Consider the following 13,563-nt stretch of genomic DNA (forward strand, 5'->3'; position numbering starts at 1 on the left):
ATAATTATCAAAGGGCTTCCTCCTCTAAGCAAGCAAACAAAAATATACTATGTCCTAAAGATTTTTATAAGGCAATTTTACTAATCATCTCAATAACTGATAACTCCAATTCCAATTAAGTCATTCTGATAATATTGAAAAAATTTTAAAGGCATTCATATTTTTCCCATGAAGTTAATAATTCAAAAAAAATTATCTTTCCCCCTCCAATATTAATACATGCATTCAATTCTATTAATATTTTCTAGTAATACTGAATGGTACTTCCAGAAATGGTAAATGATCGTAGTAATAATGGTTATCTTTGTCTTATTCTTTACTGAAAATTCTTCTAATTATTTCCTTATTGCAGCTGGTGTTGGCTTTCTTATCTATCACATTAAGAAATTAAATACATATCTGTTTTATTAAGAATTGTTATCAAGATTGGATTTAAAACCTTGTCAGAAATTTGGCTTCAATAAAAATTATCATGTAAATTTTCTTTTTTTTTTAGCAATTACTGTTGAGAATTGGATTAAAGATTCTCTTTTATTGAACCATTCTGTATGTTTCGAATAGTGCATTCTTGTTTTAATGTGTTGCTGTACTCTGTTTGCTAATCTTTTTGTTAAGTGTTGTCTAGTAATATTCATAATAAATTTATCTGTAGTTTTAGTGTGTGTGTGTGTGTGTGTGTGTGTGTGTTTGTGTGTGTCTTTGTTGGGCTTTTCCACCAAGGTCATACTAGCTTCAAATCCAGCAATAAGTTAATTAAGATGATAAGAGATTATGTTCATTCCCTTATAACTGGTCCCCGTCTTCTTTCTGGCTAGTGAGTAGTATCAGGATTCTGCAGTTCAATGTGAAATGGCACCACATGGTAAGTGATATTCTATAAAAACATTAATGTAACTGAAATCTCTTGGAAAAAAATAACTCCTTCACTGTCTTCATTATAAGAATGTCATAATTAATATTTAAAGTATAATACATATGTGAGTGTAGAAGGAAAAACAAAGGGCAATTTGGTTAAAAACTGTTTTTACCTTGTTTCCTGCAGAGTCATGCTCTTGCTCACCATCCTGCGCCCTTGGAAATGACCTTCAGTACTAGTTCAAAGGGATGAAAGTTTTTATCCATCCTACTGTTTTTCCCACCCACTCTCCATTTACCGATTGGTCTCTGTTAACAGTCTCCTCACTCATATCCTTCTGTCCATCCTCACTGTGGAAAGACTTCCCATCAAACGGCAGCCCCTCCCACCCAGCCTCTGACTGCATGACATCATGTCTGTGTTTGAGAGCCATTCTACTGTGCATCTTTCCTTTTCCATTTATCTTATTTTGCATTGTTTTCTAGGCCCTTGGGCAGATTTCTTGTCCTTCATCTCTTGAGGGCAGAGATTGTGATTATTCATCTTTGTGTTCTCTGCAGTGTGTAGCACAGCATTGTCTTCGTGGGAACTTATCCAGTAGTTTTTAAAAATTGTACTAAAATCCTGAATCTCTAATAGACTCTTCCACCATTTTAATATCCATGTCTAAATTATTATAACACAGAAGACATAGGGAAGGGCTACCATTAGAACTTACATAATCTTCTCTTAGAAAGAGGAATGGGCCAGTGTGGATATTAAAACTTATATACACTGTTCCTTCATGATGCCTAGGTCAAAGTCACTGATAATTAAACTAAAATATGATAATAGTTGATGGAAGATTGATTTTTTTGCCAGTCATGACTTGAGGACTGTTGTCAATAAAACCACATTCTAGTAAATGGAGCAGTTTTGACCCTTTCCCATTTTTACAGTCCTTACAGTCAGAAACATGCAGTTTAGCATTTAACTCACTCAATCACTCATACATTCATTTATTCAACACATATGTATTGAGCATCAACATGTGTTGACTATTTTGCTCTCCTTTCGTGATACAAATAGAATAAAACTCAAACACTAGCCTCAAACTGCTTTTAGTCTAATGGGAGAGAATTTTTTTTTAAACTCAGTAATTAGAAATTTCTATAAGTTATGATGAAAGTACAGTAGGCAGAAAATGATAGAAGCATTCTTGGTGGAAACTTCAAATGTGGCTTTGTGTCAGAGAAGACTTGAGCTGGACTTTGAAAGATGAATGGAGTACCTAGATGAAGGTGAAGTACACTGCAGGAATAGGAAATAGCACTTGTAAAGGTATGGGGAAAAACGCAACATACATTTGTAGAATTATAGATTGTAGGTGTGATTCCCCAGGAGGCAGACTCTAACATGGTGATTTGCAACCACGAAGTTTATTGGACATGTTCTTGGAATCAATACTGGGGAATGAGGAGTGGAAGCAAAGTGGAGGAAGCAGGACTGGGTACAGGGAGGAGTTGAACTGCAATGCAACTGCAAACAGGTTTCAGTTACTCCTATAGGGAGCTCTGGAACTAGGATGGCCTTTCAGAGTTGACCCTCTGAGGAGAGAGGAACTGGTCTTTGTTCACCCACATCAACCAGTCATCAGACCTAGGTTGCCCCCAGCAAGGGAACATGATCTCAGGCAAGGAGGCTCTTTGGCTAAGGGATTTCTCAGAGACTACTTATCTGAGAGCTCTCAGCTGCTAACATTCCCAGCAAATGGGGAAAGAGTGTTTCAGTCTTAAAGTGGGAAGGGATGGTCCAAACAGTGTCCTGCAGCATCTACCTATGACAACAGGTACATCTGGAATAAAGACTGTTCGAGAAGTGGTAGAAATTATGAATAGAGAGTAGGTGCAGACCCAGTCATGAAAGTTCCTTTGAGCTTTGCTAAAAAGTTCAAAACTGTGGTGACTTATTGAATCAAGAGAGTGGTATTGCTCCAACAGAATTATATTAATAGATGATGAAACACAGAAACTCATTATAAATAATAGCAGGCCATCTGAGTTGAAGGGTATAATCGGGAGCTGATGGCTATTGGGAACCCTAGCACATGGGTCAAGTAGGCTTGTGTTTCAAAAGTTTAAAAAAGATTGAGGATCTTCCAGAACATGTAGTTGGGCCTTGCGAGTGACACTGCCCTAGGGGATTGAGTTCCTCATAAGCAGGTATGCTGGGGCTATCACCTGCTGGGTCAGAAGTGAAGACCAACAGGAAGAAGACAATAAGTTATGCCATGAACATACAAAGAATAGAAAATAGTGTTCACAATTCCTCAACCACAACCCCTGAAAAATAAACACAGAAAAGATGAGAAAGGAAACAGGAACAGGAAGGTGTGTATCAGGCAACTTCCTTCCCCATTTCAAAACAGTAAAAATATCTAAAACTTATATAGCACTTACAGCATGGTAGGCATGCTCTGAGTGCTTTAAATGAATAACTTATTTAATCCTCACAACAGATTTATGGGGTAAATACTACTTTGCAAATGAGGAAACAGAGGCAGGGGTGACCTGCTCAGTGTTTACATAGCTACCAAGTGGCAGAGCCAGGAAATAAACTCATGGAGTCTAGCTGCAGAGCTGCTAGTCTAAGCACCAAGCTATACTGTGTCTACCCTAAAACCAAAAATCTTACCTGCCCTGGGGATCAGGAAGAACTTTGAACAAATTATGAAGTCAAAGATTTTAAATAAACAGAATTCAGTATTAACAATAATATTGAAACTGTTTTAATAACCAAAGGAAAGGAAAAATTCATGGAATCAGACTTAGAATGGTCAATAAGGGAGATAGCTACCTAGCAGGGAAAGGAGGAATGAGGGAGTTGGCAGAGAAGAAGGGCAGAGCACAGTGGCAGCAGTTACAGGAAAAAATAGAACCATTTTCTCATATATACCTTAGAGGCTGAGATTTCTCGATAAAAAGAGTGTTATTAACATTCCTATAGTTGCGTTTTCTATTGCTGGAAGGATGCATAGGAAACCAGTAACAAATGTAGACCCGGGATGGGAGATAGGAAATGCGTGGAGACATTGTGCACCATTTACCTTTTTGTACTGTACTGCACATGTACATGTACTTTTTTAAAATGATTAAACAAATAGGGTATAATACTTTAAAAATTCATTCAAGGAAATGCTTCTGTGAATAATGTTTCATGGCTGTATCAAACTACGTATCTACATCTAAATTTGTAATTCATCTCTTGTTCTTGTAAAGGAGCTGTTTATTATACACATTTGTAAATGTCCCTCACCCTCAAATCTTCCATTTTATCTTAACTTTTATCCTTTATTTTCTTTTAGCTTTGATTTTTACATCATCGAATTGTTTTTCTTTGTCTCTAATCCAGCTAAAATCTCTCTTCATTTCCCTAGTGCAGAAGGAGAGTCTCAATAAAAATAAATAGGAAAAGAAAAAGATGATATCTTCCTATGTGGATTTGAAACTATGTTTTTACTAGTAGGAATTGTAAAATAAAGACTTGCCATCAGTGAGAGATGATCATACTAAATTGTGATTTAATTGGATTTATACACTGTGAGAGAAATAGAATAGTCCAAACAAAATCATTGAAAATAGGGTGGTGAGTTTTATTGAAAATATAAAGTGTACAGAAAATTCAGAAATCCCAAAGAGTTAATTTACGATATTCCAACTACAGAAACCAGTGTATTAAATCCACCAATTTTTTCTAAAGGCATAACAGGAATTAGTGAAGTAGCTGTTAAATATGCATGGTAAGAACTTGATCTTCAGAAGGCAAAAACTGCACTACCACTTCAGGTCTTAACTTGTTTTTCAAGGTCAAGTCTCAAAGCCAAATTATATTCAAAAAAAATGACACAGACTTAGGTTGAAAATAACAGTTGTATACAGAAAAAAGGAGATAGTCAAATGGTTCGTGGAAAACAAAACAAACTTGTTTTGATATGAAGGTCAGGGTTCGAGTCTCAGCTGAGTTCCAGCTAGCATTCAGGCAGGTCTAGACCACTCACCATTCAAGATGAGGCAGGACCAGCAGGATGGAAGAGACTGCAAGGAAAGACACAGCCTAGATGAAAAGTATTAAGGTGCATTAGTGCGATTCCAGGACAGTGGGATATTATCAGAGGTTGATAAGTGATTCTCACTATAGCACAGTCCCAGCTGCTAAGTCCTGTAAGGACTGTTGTAAAAGAAAGCAAAACAATGATGCTACAAATGATGAGGGTGAGTCAGGTCACCTGTGACTTTAGCTATAAAGTGAATGCATCTTTTGTGTAGACCCACGCTCTATGAGAAACAATGGGTGTCAGCAGCCATGGGACCATGCCAGCAGGCACTACTACCAAGGCCTTTGATAGATGGCAGAGGCAGCAGCAGCAGCATCTTTGGACTTCAGCAGGGGTAGGCAATGCCATCACATCAAATCACAGCAGTAAGGAGATATCACACTAATATTAAACTACTACAGATAGCTCAGATGTATAACAAAATCTTTTGTAATCTAATAAGGTAAGTCTATATAATTATTTTTCCTTTTAAAAACTGTATTGGCTACTGTAACTCATTTACACTTTCAGAGGAACTTTGGAATATACTGTCAAATTCCTTCCAGAATTTCTTTTGGCATATTTATTAGTAGCACTAAATCCATTGATTAATTTTTTGTATAATTTGGGTCTTTAAACTATTGTCATCAAGAATGTGTTTTTTCTCTTTCCACTTACTTGAATCTTTAATAAAATTTTTTTCTTCATGAAGACTTTATATTTTTCTTCAGAGGTACTTTATAAATTCTATTGTTATTGAGTGTAAAATATATGATTTGCAAATATTTTCTCTCAATGTATGGCTTATCTTCTTTTTCCTGATGGTGCTTTTTGAAGAACAAAAGGTTTTAATTTTGATCAAGTCCAATGTATCATTTTTTTTCCTTTGGGGTCCATGATTTTGATGTTGTATGTAATGAAAATTTTGCATAACCAAACCTGACCAAGACTTTATCCTGTTTTCTTCTAAAGGTTTTATAGTTTTAGCTCTTAACATTTATATCTATGATCCATTTTGAGTATTTTTGTGTAGGTATGAGGCAAGGGTATACATTTGTCTTTTGGCATATAAATATCCATTGTCCCATTGTTATGTTTTTAACATAAAGTCTTGTAGCATTGTCCTACACAGTTTCTAACTTTAAGAATTTAGAGAGATTTTCTTTGTGAAGTGGATATGTGATCAATTTTAAATACTTTTGTAATTTTACAAAAGTGATATGCTCTCATTTTAAAAATTCATGCAATATAGATGAGTAAAAAAATTTATCACCCTAAAAATAGCTGTCACCAATTATTATTCCAGCCATTTCTCTGGGTTGCAAGTTATTTTATCAAAAAAAAAAAAAAAAAAAAACCCAAACAAACAAAACAAACAAACAAAAAACCAAAACTTCTGGTATCCAGCGTGACTGATGAAAAATCTGATGGTGGTCTGTGGTCTGATTCTCTAGCTTCTATCACCTGTTTTCTCCTCTAGAAGCCTTTAAGATTTACCTTTATCTTTGGTAAACTGAAATTTTATAACAATCTGTCTCAAAGTATTTTTTAAATTCAAATATACTAGGCATTCACTCATGTTTTCAATCTAAAGACCCAGCCATTTATTCCTTGACAAATTATATTGCACTATTGATTGGAAAATTTTCTTCCTTATGTGTTCTCCATTATTTTTTCAGGGATTCCTAGTATTTAGATACTGAGTAGTAACATCTTAAGAAATCCCATGATCTAGGCCGGGTGCGGTGGCTCACGCCTGTAATCCTAGCACTCTGGGAGGCCGAGGCGGGTGGATTGCTCAAGGTCAGGAGTTCGAGACCAGCCTGAGCGAGACCCCGTCTCTACTAAAAATAGAAAGACATTATATGGACAACTAAAAATCTATATAGAAAAAATTAGCCGGGCATAGTGGCACATGCCTGTAGTCCCAGCTACTTGGGAGGCTGAGGCAGTAGGATCGCTTAAGCCGAGGAGTCTGAGGTTGCTGTGAGCTAAGCTGACGCCACGGCACTCACTCTGGCCTGGGCAACAAAGTGAGACTCTGTCTCAACAACAACAACAACAACAAAAAAAAAAAAAAAAAAAAAAAAAAGAATGTAAATAGAAATCCCATGATCTGATAGCTTTGAATTTTTTTGACCCTTCAATATCTTATACTACATTTTCTCTATCCATTCATCCATGGAAGGTCACTTAGGTAGATTCTATATCTTAACTATTGTGAATAGTGAATACTACAATGATTATGGGAATGTAGATGTATCTTTGGGATCCTGATTTTATTTTCTTTGGATATATATACCCACAGGTTGGATTGATGAATCATTTCCAGGGGTATTTTTAAATATTTAGAGACCTTCATACTGTTTTCCTTGTCTGTACCAATTTACATTCCCTCCAAGAGCATCCAAGGGTTCCCTTTTCTCCACACCCTCACTTATATTCTCTTGTCTTTTTGGATAATGGCCATCTTAACAGGATGTTAGCCATCCTAACAGCCACCTGCATTTAAGTGAGGGAATATCTCATTGTGGTTATAATTTGTATTTCCCTAATGATTAGTGATGCTGAATGCTTTTTATGTACCTGTTGGTCATTTGTATATCTACTTTGAAAAAATGTTTATTGAGGCCCTTTTTCCCATTTTTAAATTGGGTTTTCTGTTTTGTTTTGTTTTTTTTTTCCTGTTGAGTTGTATGAGCTCCTTATATAGTTTGGAAATTAATCCTTTATCACATGTATGGTTTGCAAATATTTAATATTTTCTCCCACTCTATAAATTGCCTTTTCATTTTGTTAATTGTTTCCTTTGCTGTGCAGAGCTTATTAGTTTGATGTAGTCCCATTTGCTTACTTTTGCTTTTGTTGTCTGTGATTTTGGTGTCCTATCCAAAAAGTCATTGCCAAGACCAGTGTAAAGGAGGCTTCCCCTATGTTTTCTTCTAGGAATTTTATGGTTTCCAGTCTTACATTTAAGTCTTTAATCCATTTTGAATTAATTTTTGTATATATTTAATATTATAAGTGTCCAGTTTCATTTATTTACATATGGATATCCAGTTTTCCCAACACCATTTATTGAAGAGACTACCCTTTGTCCATTGTATATTCTTGGCTTTCTTATCAAAGATTAGTAGACTTATACGAGTGCATTTATTTCTGGGCTCTCTATTCCATTCCATTGGTCCATGTGTTTGTTTTTATGCCAGTCCATACCACTTTAATGACTGTAGCTTTGTATTATAGTTTGAAATCAGGAGTGTGATGCCTCTGGCTTTGCTCTTCTTTCTCAAGATTGCTTTGGCTAATTGAAAAAAAGAACTCTTGAAAAAAGAATGATAAATTCTTAATGGAATTCCTCTAATTATCACTTTTAAAGGATAAATAGTTATATTAGACAGCTGTGCATTGACCTGTTGTGGTTCTCATTTCATAACGTGAATTTAGTCATTCTTTAGAAAGACCTGATTTCAATTGCCCTTCTGGAATTTTTATAGGTAGATTCCACATTGAGTAGATTGCACTTAACAGTTACAGTGGTGTAGAGAAGTACACCTGGTAAAGAGCATCCCTAACAAAACGCTATCTGGAAATGGTAATTATATAAGCATAGTTGGCTGTAAAAGACCACCATTTAGGCCAAAATCCTACTGTGGTTTTAAATTACAGTCATCTGATCTCAATACATGAACTCTTGACCTTATTTTCTAATCTGATTTGTTTCCTTTAGTCTCTGTAAAAGGGAGAACTACACATAATGTTATAAGCTTCAGTGGTCTGTAATCATTGTTTCTTGTTTTCCCCCCATGTAGATGCATATAGCTGCCAGCCTATTGGATGTATACTCAGGCCTCTTAAGTCATCAGTCTATGATCTTGGCCATGAACTCAAGGTATGGTAAGGTGTAAAGCTCTCTCATTTTACTGATTGAATGTCTTCAAAATGTTATATATTTTTAAATAATCATAATTGTAAAATATTTTAAAATTACCCCAAATTCCACTATTCTAATTTGGCAGCTGTTATTAATATTTCTTTCTCATACTCCTTCCAATCTTACTTTATTTCATATACAGGCAGATAATCTTTTTAGTCGTTTATGGGCAAGTTTCATTTGCCATCAATTTGGAGATGCATCCCAATGTCAGAAATATTAAAAAGTGAAAAACATATTATCAATGATTATTGAAAATTTGGCAGTAATATAGTTCAACTGTATAAAGTTTAGCATGGCTTTGTGGACATAGCTGGGAATGTAACCACTGCATTATTATGGAGAACTATATTCTGATTTCTAAATAAGATTATAGATTATATAGATTATAGAATTTATAGATTCTATAAAGATTATTTTATAGATTTATAGATTATATTTATAACAAAATTAATTCCTTTATATTTAAAGAATCATTTTCATTTTAAGGGACTATTTAAGATCTGTGTGTCATATAAAGCCAAAGCTGAAACTTATTTTCTCTTGTTGCTAAGGAAAGGCCACCAAAGTGAGATTATATTTGTCCTCTCATCAGTTTAGTAATTATATTCTTTTCTTCCCAGCTTTGTGGACCCCTTATTGCAATTTGAAAATCAATTGAAGATAATAAAGTTATCCTTTAAAATGTTAGTTGCCACACCAAATCTTGACAAAGTAAAAAAAATGGGAACTAGTAATGAAGATGTTGAGGACCTGGTGGTAAGATTTTTCTTCTTTTAAAGATAATTAGACATTATTATGTACCACAGCAATCCTGCAGAGTGTGTCTCAGTAGGTCATGATCTTTGTAGTCTTCCTCTTCACTGTTTTTAGATAAAATAGATAAATAGCATCTTCTAGCACTAATTTTTACCCCTAGACTCCTTGTGAATTCTACAACCCATGGAACTTTAATGGATTGTTTAGGATTTACTGGAACAAATGAATGAAGATATTTTTTGATTAATTGGTTTAGCAAGGACAGGGAGTTTTCTGGCAAGTGCTTCCTAGAAGGGAATAGGAATCAGAGAAAGGTGGAAGTAGGAAGAGTCCTATAGTAAGATTAGCAAATGTCAGTAGTTTCTATTTCTTCAGCATTGCTACGTAGAGAATTTGCTCTATGAGATAGAGAAGAAATTCATAGCATATAGTATTAGGTGGAGTCTCATCAGTGTAAACACTTTTCCTTTTTCTTACCTTCAGTTTATGGGGAGAATTTAGAACACACAGATGCAAAGCTGTAGACATTAGGTAAAATTTTATCTATGGTTGGTTGACTGGTTGTGCAACATTTTTGTATTTCAGAATTTATACCAGAATATTTTAAACACATATGAAGGCACTCTTCTGATCTTAGTGTCTAAAGACCTCTACAAACTACAGCTCTTACAGGTAAAATAAGGGAAAATAAGTAGTGTGGTATTCTTATCATAAATCTGGAGAGCTCACTATGTTTCATTTATTTTCCATTTGCCATATTTGAATCTCCTTCAAGTATTTGGTGGGTGAAACTTTTTTTAACTCCAAAGGAGTGACATTACTCCCAAAATGAAAGCACTTCCATTTATGTGTATTACAGAGGCATAGTTTTAAGAATTCAATTTTGGGGAGATGGCATCAGCAGCCATCTTGAGAAGCCAAGTCTTATCTGGCAATATATGGGTGAACACAATATGGAAGAGCAGAGAATATTATTACCTTATCTACTTTCAAGTTTATATAACAATGAACTATATTGTGACAGTGCCTATGTGCATGCTTCTTCCCCATCAACTCTGGTGCTGGGGAATCTTGTGTGCATCTTGTCTTCATGAATATTACTGTATCTAAGGATGGCCTAACAAATTTCCAAAACCCCGCTTTTTACCTCCAAGACCTCACTGTGTTTTTAACGTCCCAACCAGAGACAGAAGACTACTCTGGAAGTCTCATAGTCTTCAGTTTTGCATCCCAACATATTGACATGAGAGGCCAACTATCTAGAAATACTGGGAAAACACATTGACTTAACCTATCAGGAGCATCCATGAGTTGTGCAAATCATAAATACATCTAACTAAAGAGGGTGGGGCAAGCTGGCTGGCCAGAGACATTGGTTGCCAGATCGACTCAGAAAGAAGGAAAAGTTTTAAGGCCGGGCGTGGTGGCTCACGCCTGTAATCCTAGCACTCTGGGAGGCTGAGGTGGGCAGATCGTTTGAGCTCAGGAGTTCGAGACCAGCCTGAGCAAGAGTGAGACCCCATCTCTACTAAAAATAGAAAGAAATTATATGGACAACTAAAAATATATATAGAAAAAATTAGCGGGGCATGGTGGTGCATGCCTGTAGTCCCAACTACTTGGGAGGCTGAGACAGGAGGATCTCTTGAGCTCAGAGTTTGAGGTTGCTAGGAGTTGAGCTAGGCTGACGCCACCGCACTCATCTAGCCTGGGCAACAAAGTGAGACTCTGTCAAAAAAAAAAAAAAAAGAAGGAAAAGTTTTAGATAGGAGGAAAAAAACAGCTCAGGTGTAATTCTGAGGGAAAAGTGCCAGAACCTATCAGAGATTCCATGGGAAGAAGTTGCAGAACAGAACAAGAAGGAACAAGATTTTGGCAGAGGTCAACCCCTGAGAAACTTGGAGTCCTGTGGGAAGGGTAGGTGGGGGTTTTGTTTCTCCCTCCCTCACATCTCCAGTGGTCAGCAGGCCCCTGAACTGTTGGAGAGCTTTGCTACCATCATGAGCCCAAAAGCTGCTGATGTCAGTAGACTGGAAGGTTTTTGAAAACAAAGCACTAGGCTGCCAGCCCCCTCAGGGTTGCTCCACTTCCCTACAGACCCAAGCCGAGATAGTGTGCACCATACTGCTTCTCCACCCATTGTCTGCCTTTGTATGCCCCAGGGAGTTTCAGCCCCTCAGTTTTCATGTCACTGGTCCCCACACAAGCATATCCCAACTCCTGTACAGATTAATGGTGGCCACAGGGGCTGATGGGTCCCAGGTGAGCAGTGTGATCCCAGAGCTTGGACATGCCATTGCCTTCCAGGGAGAGGGACAAAGAGGACCAGAGTGCCAACTTTCCTCCATTCAGATCCTTTTTCTCCCCCTCCTTTCCCCTGCCCACTGCTGCTCAGTGGCACAGGTGCCTCAAGGGACGAGGCTCTCAGAAGTGTCTGCTTTTCTTCTGTTGGTATGCCCACCACACTGAGGCTTCCAAAGAGAGTGGGGCTCACACCTCTAGTCTTAAAGACCTGCAGCAGACTAAGGGATGCTCAGACCCTGAGCTCCCTGCCTGCCAGCCTTCCCTGGTGCTACTCATGTGGCTATTACACAGCAAGGCAGGGCATACCCTGACCAGAGGGACATTAAGGATACTTGAGCACTCCATGTGCAACTGGGGACCTGCACACTTCTCTCTGACATGCTCAGGGATTGAACTTGGAGGACCAGGAGACCAGCCTGCAGGCCAGATCCCATAGCCCCAGAACTTGACTGTGTTGCTCAGGGACACAGAGGAGAGATTTGTAAACTAATCTTGGTAGACAAGGGAGCCCATGTGGGCAGAACTGAAAAGGTAGAGCAATGTGGGTCTGAGTCACAGCAAACTCATGGAGCATGCCTCCACCTACAGGAAAGCCATGCTTTTGGCCAAGGGAGGGATCCTGGGCAGGGAAGCTCCCAGCCCACAGTGCCATTCGTGGTGAGCTCAGCCTAGTTTGGGCTCCTCCTTGTGGCCAGATGCCAGATGGAGACCTCAGCATTGGGGAGGAGGGAGAAAGGCAAAAGGCATTCCTGAAAGCCAGTCTATGAATTCCAGATGGCCCCTCCCCCATAAGAAGACTTTCTGGAATGGTGGGGCCACTGCAGCCTTTCCCTTGTGGCTTTCCTCAGTGGCCCAAGGGCTGACCCTCAACTCCTGATGAGACAGCACTTGTGCCCACATTTGTGGAGACTGAACACCAGCTTGTCTGACCCAGCCCTGCCCACCTTCACTTCTCTACCCACCTCTGCTGTAGTGGAGAATAAGGAGTCCCCTGGGAGCTCCTGGACCCCACCCACCATGTAGGACATCTGAGTGCTTCTCCTGATCATCTATAGCCAGTCACAGTTCCAAAAAACAACACTGTAGCTGGCTCATTTTGGAAAGCACCACCTGCTATTAGGGAGGACTACTTGTACAGCCCTTTACAACATTTACTAATTCAATCATATAGGATGTAGCTGACTCTTACCCACAAGTACCACCTACTGTCTCAGAGATTAAACTGAGCATCCCAATATAATTCACCCTGTTAAGAACACCATAGGTCTGGGGAAACAAAATATTTCAAAGACCTCCATCTTTGCTCGTATAGTACAACACCACTACAGCCTACAAATAACTAGGAAATGAGAAAACCACCACACTAAGGATATCTATAACCAAGATTTCCATCCAGTACCTAGACATTCATCAAAGTACCCACAAGCAAAGCCAAAGATCTTTCCCTAACATATGCTACAGACACACCCCTAAGAGTGGTGGGGGGAAGCCTCATCTAAACAAATAAAATCCAAAAATAAGAAGCAACAGCTGCTTCAGATGAGAGGAATCAGTGCAAGAACTCCAAAAGTATGAAAATTCAGAGTGAAAGGACACCTGCAAAGGAGCACACCAGCTCTCTAGCAATGTATCCCAACT

General features: G+C 38.0%; 1 protein-coding gene across 1 annotated transcript in view; it reads left to right on the top strand.

The window, feature by feature from the left end:
• The first annotated feature begins 859 nt into the window (after window positions 1-859).
• Window positions 860-13,563, top strand: part of MROH9 (maestro heat like repeat family member 9) — a 60,384-nt gene continuing 47,680 nt past the window's right edge. The window contains exons 1-4 of the mRNA XM_069478330.1: window positions 860-862; window positions 8,741-8,820; window positions 9,486-9,621; window positions 10,207-10,293. Of these exons, the coding sequence (XP_069334431.1) occupies window positions 860-862; window positions 8,741-8,820; window positions 9,486-9,621; window positions 10,207-10,293 (306 nt within the window). The remainder of the gene's footprint in view (window positions 863-8,740; window positions 8,821-9,485; window positions 9,622-10,206; window positions 10,294-13,563) is intronic.

The sequence above is a fragment of the Eulemur rufifrons genome, chromosome 8 (genome assembly GCF_041146395.1).
Source record: "Eulemur rufifrons isolate Redbay chromosome 8, OSU_ERuf_1, whole genome shotgun sequence".
Taxonomy (NCBI): domain Eukaryota; kingdom Metazoa; phylum Chordata; class Mammalia; order Primates; family Lemuridae; genus Eulemur; species Eulemur rufifrons.